The sequence below is a fragment of the Gymnodraco acuticeps genome, unplaced genomic scaffold (assembly GCF_902827175.1).
Source record: "Gymnodraco acuticeps unplaced genomic scaffold, fGymAcu1.1, whole genome shotgun sequence".
NCBI lineage: Eukaryota > Metazoa > Chordata > Actinopteri > Perciformes > Bathydraconidae > Gymnodraco > Gymnodraco acuticeps.
Genome location: NW_022990082.1, coordinates 349,019 through 367,926, shown reverse-complemented (window position 1 = coordinate 367,926; position 18,908 = coordinate 349,019). Strand labels below are relative to the sequence as shown.

Here is an 18,908-nt window from a genome sequence, read left to right as displayed (position 1 = left end):
TCAGTGAATATAAAGAAGCTGTGCTTTGTCAATTGAACAAGGAAGATGAAATACCTGATTCAAAACATCAAAACTATTGGTTTGAATCGTGTGAACAAGAAATGAGGATCAGGGTGCTAGGGCGCTAGTGCGCTCAGCGGAGTTCCACTTCCGGTCTGGCCCAGCGGCAGCACATCTTGAACTACGCTGGGTGTTAGGTTTTGTGGACCGGCCGGGGCCGCAGTAACGCAGTAGTAACGCCGCAGTCAGGTTATAGGTTATCATCATGACACTGCACACCAAAGTACTCAGTCTTATTGACGGAAGACAGACTTTTAAAAAAAAGAAAAAATTAATTGAATGGCTAATGAAAAAGGAATTGCTTCAAGGAAAAATGAAATGCAAACTCTGCAAAAAGAGGATGAAACTGGAGAAACACTCAAACGTCGACGGACTGCAGTGGTAGGCTAAGTCGTACATTTTTAGCACGGGTTTTAACGATGACTTCCTCTGTTTACTGATATGTAATGTTACAAAGACAAGTTCTTTATCAGGAAAAAAGGACTAGGAATTTACGATTTGTCTTTTGTAGGAAGTGCCGACGTAAAAAACACCGAGGGAAAACGACGAAGAAGTCAGTGAGGTCTTTGTCCCTGTTTCAGAGGAGCAAATTGTCCTTGTTCAGCTGGATGAAATACATTTACAGGTAATATTAATTCATCAATAATATCAGTTATTTCCTCAAAGCACAGCAAATGAATGCCTGTAAGTATTACGTTTATTTTAAGCATGTTGACTGTTGTTTAACATGACCGATATCTAAATGCTAATTTCAGTTAGCGCGTCAATGACGTTATCCATTATATGTTAGCATTGAGCTAGCGGACCAAGCGCTAGTTATTTGGCTATTCACAACGCAGGCTGCTTGGAGGTGTGGCGGGGCACAATGGCGCCGCTTTCACACCAAGCCCCCAGGAAGTGCGCCGGACTCTGAGGAGAACATTCGAGAGTTATTTCCCTCGGCATTATGAACGCGCATCCAACCCACGGGACCGCGCCGCCCGGCACCTTCATGTTACGTGTTCTGTACTACATGCGTTTTACCCTTAACCATAGACTGTATATATAAAGGTTTTACCTTTACCCATGGATGCACAATAAGAACGGACCCGTATCGCCTTGCCGTTCGGGTGTTCAGAGCAGAGCTCCCTGTTGGAGCGGCAGAGCGTGATGTGAACAGAAAAATGTTTCTGTCGCAATATTATTTAAAGAATCGTTGAGCTAGCTAACTAGCATACATTGTCACTATCTGCTAACATTAGCTTTAGCTTTCGTTTTCTAATAGTTTTTCTCATAGGCTATAAACAGAATAGATCTTGTACTTGAGTAAAAGTAGAAGTACTCAGATATTGTACTTGAGTAAAACAGAAGTACTCAGATATTGCACTTGACTATAAGTACTCAGATCTTGTATTAGAGTAAAAGTAGAAGTACCAGAGTGCACGAATACTCTGTTACAGTAAAATTCCTGCATTCAAAATGTTCCTCAACCAAAAAATGGGTTCAGAACGTTACAATGTGTGATTATTCTAATAGCTTAAAAATACATGTGTAGATGCTCTGATACAGGGAAACTTGATAGATAAAATTAATTAGCAACATTAAAATATTCTGTTTCATCTTGAGTAATAACAAATGTCTAATGTGAATTATAATTATACATTAGCCACTGGTGCTGAATGCGTTCTTCTTCATATGCTTTTGTTCATATTTAGTAATTCTATATTGATCTTTAACAGATTTTCCCAGGGATTGCAGCTAAGGCAAATTGACTTGCTGCAGGATGGCGTGGCAGGAAGCAGTCGCACGCTGTCAAAAATTAGCCTGAAGTTGAGGAAGGTCTGCAAGAGTGCAATCAAGAGGAGAGAAAGGAGGGGAAAGCAGAGACTTGGAGGACCAAACGAATTTGTCATGCTGGACGAAAGCAACTTCTACCACAAAAGGAAGGTGTGCATAAACTACAGAGCCTTAGCCTTTGGCCTCACTAAAACTAAAACCTTTGTTTTTCAAGGTGAAATAACAACATATATTTTAAGGTCAGAGATTAACAAATGAATGAGCAAAGTAATGTAATTTTATAATTGTGTCATTCACACCCTTGTGACTGGCGAGACAAAGTATACATTAGAGAGAGCCAGCTCCACAGTGTATACACAGTCAAATAACAGAAAAAAAGAATTTAGAAGCTAAGAATTATCTCATCCAATCAGATCATTAAAGATGGGGTAGGTAAGTTTCAGAAACCGGCTCGAGATACACTTTTTGTTATATTCCATGGAATGCTCTTAACATCCCGATAGCAATGAATATCTTAAGTGCTTTGACAATACATTTAAAAAAAATGTCCTCTGTAGAAGCCGTAATACTGTAAAAAGTACATCCAATCCGGCTAAACGGATTGGATGGCCTACCTGCCTGTCAGCCTTCCATCGGGGCACAAACTTATCTCGTGCCCTCATTGGTCATGTGCGCGTTCGTGTGTATTGGAGGAGGGGCTCTGAGGAAGGGGCAGATTTTCTCCGGTTGTGTATTTTCAAATTCTAGCGATCTCGAGCTGGTTTCTCCAAAATGACCTACCCTACCTTTAAGGAAATAAATCCTTATTCTTACTTTTTATTACTAACATTTTAAAAGTGCATAATCTTATTTATATATCATCTAATTACAATATCTATCTTACATTTTCATGTTTCTTGCAGCAAAATAAGCAAACTTTAACTTAATAAAATTAAACAGCCTTTTCTGTTTGTACCACTACATTTTAATTTGTTTCTCTTCTTTTTTGAGAAAGGAAGTGAATATTTTTAAATTGTAAAAGAAAGCAAATAAACACATTTCACTTTGTTTATCAATTGAAATTCCTGATGTTTATTTTTATATAACTGTGTTGTCCTTTTTCACTGCTTTATTACAGTATGGTAGGGGAAGATTCGGTCCTACGTGGAGGAGGAGAAAATGGGTCTTTGGAATGCTGGGCATCAGAGGAAAAAGGAGAAGACCTATCCTGAGGCTGGTGAAACAAAGATCACGGCGCCACTTAATTCCTCTGGTCACAAAATACGTTCGCCAAGGGACCACGGTGATAACGGACATGTGGAGGGCATACACCACTGCAATCGCAGAAAGTGGCTTTGTCCATTTCTCTGTGAACCACAGCCGGTCATTTGTGAACCCAGACACAGGAGCCCACACCCAAAACATTGAGCGGGCTTGGTCAACGTACAAGTCACAGGTCTGGAGACTGCGAGGAAACCGCACAGTGAAGACTCTGAAGAGTCATCTTGCTTTCATCGAGTGGACACATTGGCTGACAAATGAACACAAAGATGGTCCCTTAGGCAGATTGCTGCATGACATACGCCACTTTTGCAAGTTCTGATGCAACCTTGTTTTCATTATTAGTGTCCTTTGGATTGTTGTTTAAATAAAAATGTAAACTTGAGTGCACAGGGTTTGTTTATTTGTTTACTGCTTAACGAATGGTTAAGTAGGCATTAGGTAATGGGTAACTACTGTTTTTGATGCATTACTTTACTTGAGGGGACACACACTGCTTAACGAATGGTTAAGTAGACATTAGGTAATGGGTAACTACTGTTTTTGATGCATTACTTTACTTGAGGGGACACACAATGCTTAACGAATGGTTAAGTAGGCATTAGGTAATGGGTAACTACTGTTTTTGATGCATTACTTTACTTGAGGGGACACACACTGCTTAACGAATGGTTAAGTAGACATTAGGTAATGGGTAACTACTGTTTTTGATGCATTACTTTACTTGAGGGGACACACAATGCTTAACGAATGGTTAAGTAGACATTAGGTAATGGGTAACTACTGTTTTTCATGCATTACTTTACTTGAGGGGACACACACTGCTTAACGAATGGTTAAGTAAGCATTACTTAATGGGTAACTACTGTTTTAGTAACGGTAAGGTAATCATTAGGTAATGGGTAACTACTGTTTTTGTTTGCGTTCCTTGAGTTTACCATACCCAAACGGCCTAAGTAATGGTAAGGTAAATCGGATCCACCTCCACCAGTTGATCCAGGGTGGGACCCAAGCCAGCCGAAGATGGCAGGTTTAAATGTGCCCTGCTGCAGCGGACCATTGCTTCAATCAAAGTCTCCCAGGAACTCCTCATAAAGTAACCATTAACGAATGATTCATTAATACAGTACCCCAGTCTGTTTACCAGTAACTAACCATAAGTTCACTGAGGAACTACTCATTAACTAACCATTAACGAATGATTCGTTAATACAGTACCCCCAGTCTGTTTACCAGTAACTAACCATCAGTTCCTCAATCGCAGTCACTGAGGAACTAACCATTAACTATCTAGTAGTTCCTCAGTAACTAAGCACATTTTGTGTACCTTATTGTAAAGTGTTACCGACTCAGAGGACCGCAGAGAAGAGGGAATTCCCACACCCACAGCGTCATCAATGACTCAAGGGGAATCCCAAATGGCCACACCCCGAAAGAGAAAGAGGGATTTGTCAGAGCTACAGCGGGAACTGACGGAGAAAGAAATCGTTCGTGTGGAGGTGGAGACCGTCAAATTGAGAGCGGAACACGAACAAATTTAGCTGGAGAAGGAGAAATTGAGACTCTTCTTAATGCCCTTTCATTGTTAAACATGTAAACAAGACGCCTTAATATCCTTCTTGCCTGTTTTACGTTACTATGGATACTAGTCTGTCTTTCCGATTTACGCCTGCTCCATACTAGGCGTAAAAGTTACACCCGGGCGCAACGCATACAGGGCTTAAGTCTAAGTGGTGCACTAGTCATAACTTTAGTTTGGTCTTAACCTTCGGTTCTACGTCGGACATAGAGTTACGCCCAGCTTACGCCCAGCTGGTGCACTCCACTCCAGAAGACCAGGCGCAGCTACGCCCGAGACTAGTCAGGCTTGGTGCACTCGGTGTAAATTCGAATCACTACGTCAGACGTAGCTAAGACCGACGTTAGACTTGCCCTACTTTTTTACGCCCAGCTGGTGCACTCCACTCCTGGAGGAGAGGACCAGACGCGCGTAGAGCAGAGTGGAGAAGTGTGATCACAGAGCCTGCCGAGGCTATAAATGACTTTGATTTGTTGTTTAAATAGGGGGCCTACTTAACCTGCCATCAGCCCCAGGCAGGGTCGGCTCTAGAACAAATCAAATGGGGGGGCAATCATTTACCAAGAGGGGGCACACACTGCCGTCAACAACCAACACACAAACACCAACGCAACTTCAATTTAAAAAAACATGCTGTAAAGTCTATTGTCTTTCACACACATTGCAGGGGTGTAGTGCTATTGTATAGCGCACCTATGACCTGTGCATACATGCACGGTTGTGGCACGATCACCAAAACAGAAACATATGGACATAGGCCACCATATGAAAAGTGTGCAAATGTATTTAGTATCCTATCCATGTGAACATGTTTTAGGTGGGGGGTGGACCTAACCTCCTCTAGGAGGGTCTGGGGGCATGCTCCCCCGGGAAGATTATTTTTAAAATATTGAAGTTAAAAGCATCAATCTGGTGCACTTTGAGAGCAAAATGAAGAGATCTATGGATACATCTCTCAACATCCATATGAAACACAACTGTAAACAGATTTACTTTTTCTTTATGGATATTTTACTAATCACTCCCCTTTTAAATGGTATTCTTGTGTTATTGTCCTATAGTATTTCATACCCGTTTTTCATTTATTCTCTTATTCTTTAATAACTATAATGATCATATAAAGGTAGCCTATTCCTCGCAAATACTTGTTTACATAAATGGTGACCAAACCGTTTGAGACCCACTGAGATAACTTACACTAAAGTGAACTATCTAAACACTGAGAGTCCTTACCCCACTGAGCTGACGTTATAAGATCCTCTCAGTCTGACAGGAGAGGACTCTCCTCCACCTTGGTGTAGAAACAGCTCTTTATATCCGTTAGCATAGCTAGCTAACCAGATGCTAACAACAATATTCCACGTTACCGCTCGCGCACTGACAAAATGCGCTCGTGCCACACACAGAGAGCCGAGCTTGAATGAAACACAGAGACCCATGTACTTGTACTGTACTGTATATCATATTATTTTCGATGGCTTTACTGTATAATCAGTATAACAGATGGACAGATCGCCACTGGGCTTTCATCTAAACACACAGCCACGTAATGATAACAAAACAAAAGTCGGGGTCATTGGTCAAGCAACACACCAATCAGAGAGCAGCAGTGAGCACACCTCAGGCTGTGTTTCATATAAAGAATAAATAAAGAATACAAATGTGTATTCTTTATTTCTGATGTATTTCACACAAAAAACTTTTGGTGGAAACGTTTTAACTTATATGATTTTTTTTTTAAAACGGCAAATTGGCAATAAGGCTCGTTGGGGGGGCACAGTGACTCATTTGGGGGGGCATGGCCCGCGAATGACCCCCCATGACGCCGACCCTGGCCCCAGGGCCTGATGGCAGGTTAAGGCGGGCTTGCGCTATGCCCCCCAGAGATGTAGTTCATTAAGTGTTTCACACAAACAAATGTGTTACTTCACAGTTTTACAACACATTTTTATTTTTTTGACTTGCAAAATTATATTTTAAATTGACAAACATCATATGTGTAATTCGTGGCACAATTCAAACGGGATCGAAAGATAATCTTTCTCTCTCCATTGACTTCAATACATAATCTTTTCGAAATAAAGTCCCATGGAGCTCCCCCGGAAGAGGAGGGACTCTATCCTAGTAATTTGTTTTCGCTAAAGCTGCTTTGCAGACAGATAGTGGAATCCTCCATTTACACTGCTAAAAATAGACTCCACAAAACCTTTATTTGTTTATGTTCATGTTAAGTATAAAACATGGATATAATTGAAATTGACAATTTACCACTTTAAGGCACATTTTAGGTACATTAAGTGGTTGAATAATACTAGCTTTAAGGGGGGATTGCTGCTTTAGTAAACCTCATAATTGGTCAAGAAAACATGTAATGACTCGTATGAATTGTAAAATGCTTATAATATTAACTGTGTTTATAGGTAAAATTCTACATTTATGTCAACATTCAAAAGTATTGATCCCAGGATTTATGACCTTTATATATCATGACATGAACAACATAAACAAGTCTTCTTTATTTCAGATTAACAAAACAAAAAATGAAATACATTTACTGTTGATAATAAAATATCATCACAATCAGAGCCCAAATTATAACATTTTAGAAGTTTATTTCAACATAAAAATGTAATGGGTAATAGAGTTCTATGGATTCAGATAATACAAACAAATGTATTGTAGTGCCGAGATATAGGGAGTCAGAGGCGGTGCAAGGAAGGTGCAAAAGGGAACTTTATTTGAGAGCAGCTAAGGTCATGTTGTCCGGTTGCAGTCCGGGAAGAAGAGAGTGAAGAGAGGAGGGCACACAACATATATAGCACCTAACATGTCCGTGTGGAAACAAAACCCCAACTGTAGTTCCATGTGTGAATTATGAACCCCAGTGTATTAATGAGTGGTCACTACACAAGCCCCCCCAGAATTCAAACATGGCAAAACAAATCCTCGCGTCCGTGGAGGAAGCACCACAGGGGCCGAGGAGGGTGGGGTCGCAGGTGAGGGCCGGGCCATGGAACGGGCCACGAAAGGGGGCCGCAGGAGAGGGTAGGGGCCCTAACGAGGGCGAGGGCACCCCCACCGGGGGCAGGCCGGAATGGGCCGTCGTAAGGGGGCCGCAGTAAGTGTCGTGGCGAACCCAGCAGGAAAGAGCGCTGTCCGGCCGCAGGTGAAGACACAGCGGCGGCGGGCATGAAATCTCCGGAAGAACGGAGCGGAATCCCAGGGAGGCAGGAGCGCAACCCAGCCGCAGGCAGATGCACAACGGCGGCGGGCACGAAGTCCTCGGCAGGCGTCGAGGTATCCCCGGAAGAGAGGAGCAGTCCCCCCGGGAGGAAAGAGCGCAACCCGGCCGCAGGCAGACGCGCAGCGGCGGCGGGCACGAAGTCCTCAGCAGGCGTTGAGGTATCCCCGGGAAGCAGGAGAGCAACCCGGCCGCAGGCAAATGCACAGCGGCGGCGCTTACGAAATCCTCGGCAAGCCTTGAGGTATCCCCGGGAGGCAGGAGCAGTCTCCCCGGGAGGAAGGAGCCGTGGACAGATGAGAGGCGAGACGGGGTCCAGGAGTGCGCCACCCAGGCACAGATGAAAACGTGGGTGGCGTCTGGATATCCCCGGAAGGCAGGAGAGGCCAGACAGGGTCCCGGAGCGCGCCACCCACGGGCCGATGGCAGCATGGGCGACGTCCGAAACTGTCGAGGCGAGACGGGGTCCAGGAGTGCGCCACCCAGGCGCCGATGAAAACGTGAGTGGCGTCTGGAACCGCCGTCGAGGTGGTGAAAAGGTGAGAGTGTCCACACGAGGTCAACCGGCTGGTCGAACCTCCTCCACTGGGAAAAAAAAAATTGTTAACAGTCAGATGTTAACAGAAATACGTCGACAGCCGTTAACAGCTAGCCGCATGGCTGCCGCTAGCCGTCGTTAGCCCCTCGTGGTTAGCCGCTAGTCGTCGTCAGCTAGCGCAGCCGGGAGGTGCAGCCGCACGCCCCAAAGACACAAGCCCACGAGGTAGCAATCGGGTTGCTGGTCGACCCAGCAGGTCGTGCATCGTCCCCCCGTTGGTTGGAAAGCCGATACGGGAACGGCGAGCAACGTCCCCAGCCTTCTGCGGGGCGCGTACCGAGCCTCAGTCCGCGTGCCTGTGGCAGCCACGGACCATTCCAAAAAATCCCCGGCATTTCGAGAAAGAAACTTGAGTTCCTTTTGTCGTGTTCGGGTCCGTCCCGGAAACTTCTCGAGACTTTGTCAGGGTCACCAGTGTAGTGCTGAGAGATAGGGAGTCAGAGGCGGTGCAAGGAAGGTGCAAAAGGGAACTTTATTTGAGAGCAGCTAAGGTCATGTTGTCCGGTTGCAGTCCGGGAAGAAGAGAGTGAAGAGAGGAGGGCACACAACATATACAGTATAGACAACACCTAATATGTCCGTGTGGAAACAAAACCCCAACTGTAGTTCCATGTGTGCATTATGAATCCCAGTGTATTAATGAGTGGTCACTACAACATGCACAATAAACTACTTAACGTCATCACTCCGAACATTAGCCGCCTTTAGCTTTGCGGTGGTGATGGGCAGCCATGCGACCATGATGTAGTTGGTTTAGCATTAAGTTCGCTTTTTATTTCTTACTGAAAGTGATTGCATTTACACTTCATAATCACAAACTGGTGTTAATATTTGGAGATTAACCCGCAGAACAAAATGTATAATATCGTCTGTTGGCCGCAAAGCTTATCTTCTGCAATATACCAAAATCCGAAATGTAAATCACAGTGCTTTTTGTCTAGGGAGCCTTTGAATTGATAAATTATTGGTTGGCCTACACATATTGATTGATTGAAAAGTTTATTAACAGCTTGTATATTGGGTACAGTACAGTACAGCTCAAAACATACAATTGTTAAGGGGATGCAGACCAGAGAAAGACTTTCGTCTTGTTTACATCAGGGTCCCCCATTTCCAATTCATCATATCATTTAAGACATATAAGACATATTTGACATACAGATGGCTTATTTACAATTTACATACAGGTGGTTTTTTACATACAGATTGCTTATTTACAATTTTCATTTTAGATTTCGTTCTAATACATCCTAACCGGACATTTAAGACATACCAAGTCTACAGATATACAGTTAGTAACAGAGTCTAAAATGCGAGTATATACATAGATGGGGGGGGAAGCTGTCCATTGTACGGCAGGTTGAGATTTGTACCATTACCGGGGCCAGTTTTGCAATGCTCTCCCCCGAAGGTGCTCTTTAAGAGAGGTTATGAAGGTAAGTATAGTTTTACTTTCCTTTAGAGTTGTGGGAAGAGCGTTCCACCTTGATGTGGCATAATTGCGAAATGTGTATTCCCCCTTTTTTGTGCCAAATCTGGGTTTCACATGATTTGTGGAGCTCCCTCTGGTGTTATGATCATGGTATTCCTTGACCTTTGGGAATAATTTTGACATGTACATGGGTACCATAGAGGTGTAGTGGATCTTGTAGACCAGGCCCATTGCAAGTAGCTGTACTCTGTCGTCTACTCTAAGCCATCCTAGGTTGTCAAAGTGGGCAGAGGTGAGGTGGGTTCTAGATGAAAGGTCAAGCAGTAGTCTGACCAGTTTATTTTGTGATGTTTGAAGTTTTATTTTTAGCGCCTTGGAGGTGCTATGGTACCATGACGTGCAAGCATAGTCATAGTACCATTGAATGAGTGCTCCTGCCAGAGTTTTCAGGGTGTTTTTGTTTACCAGAGAGGAGATCCGGTATAGGAATCTAGTTCTTTGATTGACTTTTTTTATTACATTGGATGCCATTTTGTCACAGGAGAGGTTTGCCTCAAGAATAGATCCTAGGTATGTAATTTCCTTCTTACTTGTGACAATAATGTCATCCACTGCAACTGAGAAGTCGTCGGATTTGCTGAGATTATGTTTCGAACCATGGTTCTCAGCAGGAAACCGATGGACTGTCCACTTCAAGTAGGGAATGAGTCCTTACCCCAAGTGAAGGAGTTCAAGTATCTCGGGGTCTTGTTCTCGAGTGAGGGAACAATGGAGCGTGAGATGGGCCGGAGAATCGGAGCAGCGGGAGCGGTACTGCAGTCGCTTTACCGCACCGTTGTGACGAAAAGGGAGCTGAGCCAGAAGGCAAAGCTCTCTGTCTACCGGGCCATTTTCGTTCCTACCCTCACCTATGGTCATGAAGGATGGGTCATGACCGAAAGAACGAGATCGCGGATACAAGCGGCCGAGATGGGTTTTCTCCGCAGGGTGGCTGGTGTCTCCCTTAGGGATAAGGTGAGAAGTTCGGTCATCAGGGAGGGACTCGGAGTTGAGCCGCTCCTCCTTCGCGTCGAAAGGAGCCAGTTGAGGTGGTTCGGGCACCTAGTTAGGATGCCACCTGGGCGCCTCCATAGGGAGGTGTTCCAGGCACGTCCAGCTGGGAAGAGACCAAGGGGTAGACCTAGGACCAGGTGGAGGGATTATATCTCTTTGCTGGCCTGGGAGCGCCTTGGGATCCCCCAGTCAGAGCTGGTTGATGTCGCCAGGGAAAAGAAAGTTTGGGGCTCTCTGCTGGAACTGCTACCCCCGCGACCCGACCACGGATAAGCGGGAGAAGATGGATGGATGGATGGATGTTTCGAACCGAAGAGAATGGACTCTGTTTTACCCAGGTGTAATGATAATTTATCGGCGAGCCAGGTGCAGATTCTGCCGAGCTCGGAGCTGAGGGTTTTTTCAACCTGCAATCTGCTCCTGTCAGAGACCAGCAGGGCTGAGTCGTCCGCGAACAGGAACAAGTTGCAGTCAAATGCTGATGACATGTCGTTTGCATAAATTAGGAACAGTAACGGACCTAATATGCTTCCTTGTGGAACACCACAGCTCACTGGGAGGGGGGGGGGGGGACAGAGTACCGTTTACCTCCACCATCTGTTCTCTCCCCTCCAGGTAGGATTGCATCCAGCTCACCGATAGTTTATCAAAACCAATTGCTTTTAGCTTGTCAATCAGAATGGGGTGATTGACAGTGTCGAAAGCCTTTTGTAGGTCCAGCATCACCATGCCGCAGTACTTGCCCTCGTCCACCTCTTGTTTGATGTGGTCGCTCAAATAAAGAAGGCATGTGTCAGTGGAGTGGGATGTTCTAAAGCCAGATTGAAATTCATAGATTAGTTTCTTTTCCGCGAGGTACTTTTCGACCTGTTCATATACTATTTTTTCCATGACTTTCGAGATGGAGGTAAGTATAGAAACAGGGCGGTAGTTGCCTGGGTCCAATCTGCTGCCCTTTTTGTTACTCTTGCAATTTTGAAGTCTTTGGGTACTTTTCCCTGTTTTATGGAGAGGTTAATTATGTGAGCTATGACTGGTGAGATGGCGGTTGCTGTGTCTCTGAGGAATTTGGAGGGGATATTGTCGTGGCCAGTGGCCTTGTTAGTTTGGAGGGCACTCAGTTTAATGAGTACCTCTGCTGTTGTTACCCTTGCTAGACTGAAATCATCTTTGCGTACCCCTAGGTTTTTGTAGTAGGTCATGATGTGATCTTCTCCAAAAAGCCCTGAGTGGGAGGGTAATTTATTTACAAGAGTTGTGGCTATGTTTGTGAAAAAATGTTCAAGTACTTGGCCACATCCAGTTTGTCTGTGATGAGCCTGTTATCTGTCTTTATGTTTAAGTTCGAAAATCTCGTTTTAAGTTTTTTACTGCAGCCAAGCTGGTTATTGAGTAATTTCCAAAGTTCACGGGGTTTATTTTTGTTTTCCTCAGTTTTGACATTGATGAAACGTTGGGTTACGTATTGTAACCCTTGTTATATTAGCACAGGCGGAGCCCTCTACTGGACTCTATGGGTACTATCTTACCCCGCGAGCATTCTCCCACTGAGACTTCTATTGACGTAGCCGGCCTTGGGTGGGCCTACCTGAATGCGCGCGCATCACACCGTATAAAAGGAGGCCTCGCCTCCTGACTATCATCCTACACCTCTCTTCAGCGAGCGGAATAGGACAGACAGTGCCCTGAGTAGAGGGCTCCACCTGTGCTAATATAACAAGGGTTACAATACGTAACCCAACGTTATATCTCTCACAGGCTCCGCCCTCTACTGGACTCTATGGGTACAGTGGGTGGAGCCGCGATGTATACGCGCACTGTCGTCCAACAACAATATTCCACCCTACTGCCCCTGACCGGCTTTTATGGTCAGCAGCTGCTGCCCCACATTCTCCCTTAACCCGGTTATAACCGAGGAGAAAACTGGGCTGTGGCTGACAGAGCACACCCTGCTGCGCTTACCTCGCAGAAAGTGTGCTCAAAAATCAGTGCCGGGGGACCCCCCCCCCTCGCCCATAGACGGATGGGGAGAGCCCTCTCGGCCCCGAATGGGCTTACTACACGCCTGCCTCCCTGAATCCCTAAGGATAATAGGGAGAGCGCCAGAGCCCATGCCCCACACTCAAACACTGACCCCGTGCAGAGTGTGTGGACTAAAGTGTGGAGGGCTACCCCCCTCCTGCCTCTCGGCAGGAGGAGAGCAGCCCTCCAGCCCTGTAAGGGTCCAACGCGCCCCTCGCCCATCCCGGGACCCTCAGAGGGCCCGAGAACAGCGAAGGCGCATTACATCCGGGGAGGGGGTCAGATGCCAACTGACCCACAACCCCTCCCCCCCATACCAGTCCTGTGTTGCCCCCGCAAGCACAGACGAGGAGAAAGAGCCAGACATGTCCAAGAGATAAAACCTTATGAAGGGGCCTGGCGTCGACCAAAACGCCGCTGTGCATATATCCTCCACACTCACCGTTGAATAAGGCTGTTGACATAGCTACAGCCCGTGTGGAGTGTGCACGAGCCCCCGTGGGGCAGGCTCTCCCTGCCTGTCCGTATATGTGCAATGCCCTCGCAGAGCCAGCCTGCCAGGCGTTTCTTGGACAGAGCTTTCCCGATCACCCCGCCCCCGAAGCACACGGACAGCTGTTCGGTGCGTCTAAGGGCAGCAGTGCGCTCCACATAACATGCTATAGCGCACGCACCGGGCAGAGGAGGTGCAGTTTAGCTTCCCTGTCCCCACCATGGGGGGGAAGACTAAAACCCCCTAACTGAATAGCCCTTGACCTGAACGCACTCCTTAGGCTCTTGGGCACAAAGGAGGGGTTCGGTCTGAGTGTCACGCCGCTCCGGTCACCCCGAATCCGTAAACAGCTCGGGTGCACCGACAGAGCGGTTAACTCGGACACTCTTTTGGCTGACGTTAAGGCAAGAAGCAAAGCTGTCTTCCACAACAGTGCTTTTAGGGAGGAGAGCTCCAGAGGCTCAAATGGTTCTAAGACCAGAGCTCCGAGCACTAGGGGCAGGTCCCATTGCGGGGTGGAGGCGTGCACTACTGGGCGCAGCCACCTGACCCCCTGTAAAAACCGCAACATCAGTGGTTGACTAAAGGCTGACCTGCCGCCAAATCCCTCAAGGCAGGACGAGATGGCTGCTGCATACACTTTCACTGTTAAATGCGCAAGCCCTCTGTCCACCAGTAACTGAAGGAAAAAATAGAGCCTAACTCACAAGATAGGGGCTCTATTCTCCTCTCCTCACACCCTCGCTGGAATCCTAGCAACCTTGGCCTGTAACAGGCTGTGGTGGATCCAGCTCTAGCTGCCTGGATAGACTGAATAACACTGTCAGACAATCCACCCTGTCTCAGCCTGTCCCTCTCAGGAGCCACTGGAGAGGTTGGCCGAGAGTGGGTAACGCCCCGATTGCACCTGCCTCTTGAGACATCGCCCCCCAGAACTGGGGAACCGCCCAGGGCTGGCCCACCTTCATCTGTGTCATCTCTGAGTACCACGGCGCCCCGACGCGGTCCGGAGCCACTAGGATGACTGACAGACGTTCTCGCCTCACTCTCCCCAGGAGAGGGAGAATGAGACGCAGCGGTGGAAAGGCGTATAGCAGCTTCCTTGGCCATGGCTCGTGTGCAAACGCGTCCACCCCCAAGGACGGGTCGTCGCCCAGGGCCATGGAGAACCACAGGGCACAGTGGTTGTTGCGCCGGCTGGCGAACAGATCCACTTCCGCTCTCCCGAACTGGGCCCAGATCTGCTTCACCACCTCTGGGTGAAGCGTCCATTCGCCTGGCAGGTGGCCGCCCCTCGACCTGAGGTCGGCCCCCCTGTTCTCCAGTCCCGGGATATGGAGGGCTCTCAGAGATAAAACCACCTCTGATGCCCATAACCACATCCTCTCCGCTGTGGTCAACAAGGCGGCGGAGCGGACTCCGCCCTGCCTGTTGATATAAGCCACTGTGGTGCTGTTGTCGCTCCTGACCAATACATGTCTCCCTTGAATTAGGGGCATGAAATGCTGGAGCACTAACACTACCGCCCGTAGCTCGAGGAGGTTGCTGTGTTGAAACTCTGTTAGAGCCCAGCGCCCACCTATAGCCCTCTTCAGGCAGGTCCCTCCCCATCCTGTTCTGGATGCGTCCGTGACACTGTGATGTAGGAGGTCATCCGTCCCAGTGGAGACCCCCTCCGGAGGTGATCCGGGGACCCCCAAAACCGGAGGTTGCCCTCCACTGAGGGGGGGATGGTCACCAGCCGCCGTTTGTGCCTCTTGGGATCCAAACGCAGGCTCTGGTGAGCCGTTCCGTCGCAAAACTCCCCGCGAAGGGAAGATTTGCCCATGGAGGGTTGACACAGAAAGGGCCGATTATTTACTGAGGACCCTGAACGCACCGACACAAGAGCGCTCGCTCCACCTCGTCCACTGTGTGTGTGCCTCTCTGTGACAAGCTAAACATCTCTGTGACAAGCTAAACATCATGATGCTTTCCTGGAGAAGTCCAGAATTTGATCCTTGAAGGGTTGGGAACGTTGTTTGTACTCCCCTCTACCATGCTCTCTCCTACAGCCGCCATTACATGATATGCAAATTAGGCGATGACGTCATTTAGCGACTTCTGGCGACTTTCCGGACAGCCAATAGCTACTTTCCTTACTATGGAGTTGGCAACACTGGTTCACTGCTCGTGCTTTTGGAAAGCATTGACTGACTTTTATGAAACTCAGAGCATTTTTTGTCTCTGGTTTTCATGGCGGTCAGTATGCCGGAGTGCATCCACGGCTCAGCGCGATTTTTTATCCTGGTTGTTCTTAGGAGGGCCAAATCATTGAGTATTGCAGAGAATTTGTTTTTGAAACCAAGCCATGTTTCTTCAACTTGTGTACCACTGAGCTCATCTGACCAGTCCAGGCTCTCCAATTCTAGGTTAAAGGTCTCGCTAGAGTAGTTTTTGAGGTCTCTAGATATGACTGTTTTGTGACAGCCGGCCCTTTGTTTTAGCTTTTTGCGGGTACAGAATATCATATAATTATCACTCCATAGAGGCAGCAGTATAATCCCTGCAGCATAAATGCTAAGGAGTAGGGGTGTAACGGTTCACAGAAGTCACGGTTCGGTTCATACCTCGGTTTGGGGGTCACGGTTCGGTACAACAAGAAAAAGCAAAAAAAACTCCCAAATGCATAATTCCAGGTGTGTTGTTATTTATGTTTGAACAGTAGTGCAAGTTTCATTTTAAAAATAAGGAACTCTGACATTTTGAATAATTAACTGTATTAAACAGTTAAAAACAAACCACAAACAGTACCACACACACTCAGATGGCCATATTATCTATAATGGCTGATGTCAAACAAAAAGGTTTCATCTAGCTGTAAAACTAAAAAGGATGTCTTGAAAATATGACATCATAAATAATAAGAAAGTGTTTCAAGAGCGCATAGTCGTTGAAAAACATATGCCAAAAGCTTCCGTTATTTATTTTGGTCTCACGGCTTTCATGTCTATTGTCTTCTTAAAAACAGCGGGGATCAGCTGTTGAACTGCTGTTGTCTTTTGCCGGGCTCCGGTGATTGGCAAATCTGGGTGATGCCTTCTGATATGATTTAGCATGTTTGGCGTGTCCCATTAGCATACCGCACCGCTATCGAACAACGCCGACACACCGTCCTCGTCCGATCCACCACTCGCGCACTCCATCGTTGTTGTAGTCCACAGGGAACCCGAAATGTTCCCACACAGCTGATTTAAAAGAAGCAGGTGGGTTCTAGCTCCTGTGTGTTATCTGAAATCGCCATACTAACTTTTCTTCTTCTTGTAATTTGTTCGTTTTGTTGTTGTTTCTTCTTGTCCTTCATTTGTTGTTTAAGGGCGGCTGGTAAACAGCTTTTAGGCGCAATACCGCCCCCTGGATTATAAATAGTGTAGTAGATACTGCCCTGAATGACAGACTTTTTTCCACTCGTAAAAAAAAGGCGTATTCGTTGTGTGGCGTATTCGTCGTGTGGCGAACCGTGACGGTACGGGACGAATACGGATACCGTTACACCCCTACTAAGGAGTGTTAGTTGACAAAAAAAGGTGTTAGTTTTTTAACATTAAAGGTGGGGTATGTAATTTATTTCAGAAACACTTTTTGTTATATTCCATGGAATGCTCTTAACATCCCGATAGCAATGAATATATTAAATGCTTTGACAATAAATACATTTAAAAAAAATGCATCTGTGGAACCCGTAGCACTGTAAAAAGCACGACCAATCATTTTAGCCAGCCCGGCTAAAATAACTGGATGGCCTACCTGCCTGTCAGCCTTCCATCTCGTGCAGAAATGTATCTCGTGCCCTCATTGGTCATGTGCGCGTTCGTGTGTGTTGGAGGAGGGGCTCTGTAAGGAAGTCTGAAGGAAGAGGCAGATTTTTTCCGGTTGTGTACTTTCAAATTCTAGCGCACTCGAGCTGGTTTCTCCAAAATGACATACCCCACCTTTAACTAAGTCAATTTGGTAATCACGTAATTTATTAGCTTGACTTCTAATAAGGAATCAAGGTCTTGGCTTTATATATCGCCAGTTTATATCACTTTGACATATTAGTAATATGACAGCTGGCTAATGTTTGCTCTTGCTAATATTACTATATGTGTGTTGACAAGGAATATTTTGGAAATTGCCCAGACTGTTGTAGCCTACTGCTGCTACCCTGAACTTTTACTTAAATTAAAATGTTATATGCCTCAAAAAGGATATCTCCCTAACAGTCTAACACTACATTTTTTTCAAACAAAAGATACTAATGAATTGTCTGTCACAGTCTTGCGAGATCTGGCTATAGAGCTTCAATGTACGTGAAACTGTCATAGGTTTAAACTAATGTCAACTAAAAGACGCTAACTCCCAAACTAACTAACCTTTATAACTCAAAATAGGTTTGTTACATTTGTTAATATCCCATGTTAGCTAAAAACATATGTAAATACATCAGGCCTTGCCCACTTAGTAGAAAGAAAGTCCCAATCCAAATGTCCACACTCACAGATTTAGGTCTGTAACCCTGTCAAATCGTCAAGTGCTCTCTATTTTAAGCCCTTTGTTCAAATTGACCATAACTGCATTTCTCAATTTCTGACTTTTTCTGAGGGAAACCAAAAGATAGTTTGGGGAGGTTATATACAATATTACAAAGGGGAGGCTATGGGGGTATTCAGTGTGGCATAATACAATTTTACCAAAACATTAACATTAGAATTTAAGATGCAAAAAGCTCATACAATCAGATGAATGCAAACATGGGCTATATTACAATTTTAGTTTATTCATTAAGTGATTATAAAATTGTTTCACAACGATGCTGTTTTAACCAAAACAAGTAAATCAATTATTTGACAAAACGTCTCATCTTGTGTTACCTTGGAACATGTTTAAATCAGGCAGGAGAAAATGTAGAAATAAAGCCCTCACAATTAAAACATGTTTTAGTGTAATATGTATTTGTGGATTTGTATTACCTTTATTTGCATGCATTACAATTATTGTAAAAGAAACTCAACTAACTTGGCACTTTAATTACTGCTCTATGGTAATTGAAGTTTCCCCCCATTAGACAAAACAGCTTTAGCAGGATAACATAGGTGTCTGAAAGGCTTTTTAATGTACGGCACCCATCCTCTGCACACCATGTCTTACTAAATCTTAAAGTGTTTAATCTCCCGTAATTACTCAGATTTGGTTAGGTTAGTAAAAATAATCCGCCTCATTTGAGACCCCCCACATGGACCTCCTGTGTGCCTTCCTTACCCCTTTCTGTGAGGGATACATTCACAGTCATATAAATAGGGGCATTTCACAACCGTGAAGCACAACTCTTCGAATCAAGAGCGAAAAGGCTGTTGCATATTGGTTTTGATTGTC

The 18,908-nt window shown here is 45.6% G+C and overlaps 1 protein-coding gene across 1 annotated transcript; it reads left to right on the top strand.

Annotated features, from left to right (window-relative positions):
- Positions 1-207: 207 nt before the first annotated feature.
- On the top strand, positions 208-3,486 carry LOC117546113. The gene is made up of 4 exons (XM_034216210.1): positions 208-441; positions 572-685; positions 1,779-1,986; positions 2,954-3,486. Exons 1-4 carry the CDS (start codon positions 266-268, stop codon positions 3,416-3,418), a joined length of 963 nt encoding a protein of 320 aa, XP_034072101.1. The 5' UTR covers positions 208-265; the 3' UTR covers positions 3,419-3,486.
- Positions 3,487-18,908: the final 15,422 nt, after the last annotated feature.

What these genes read in the sequence shown, in the direction of transcription:
- LOC117546113 (XM_034216210.1), top strand. Translation starts at nt 266, where the DNA reads ATGACACTGCACACCAAAGTACTCAGTCTTATTGACGGAAGACAGACT. An exon ending in TGGATGAAATACATTTACAG is followed by an intron (nt 686 to 1,778) that starts GTAATATTAATT and finishes GATCTTTAACAG; the next exon opens with ATTTTCCCAGGGATTGCAGC. An exon ending in ACTTCTACCACAAAAGGAAG is followed by an intron (nt 1,987 to 2,953) that starts GTGTGCATAAAC and finishes GCTTTATTACAG; the next exon opens with TATGGTAGGGGAAGATTCGG.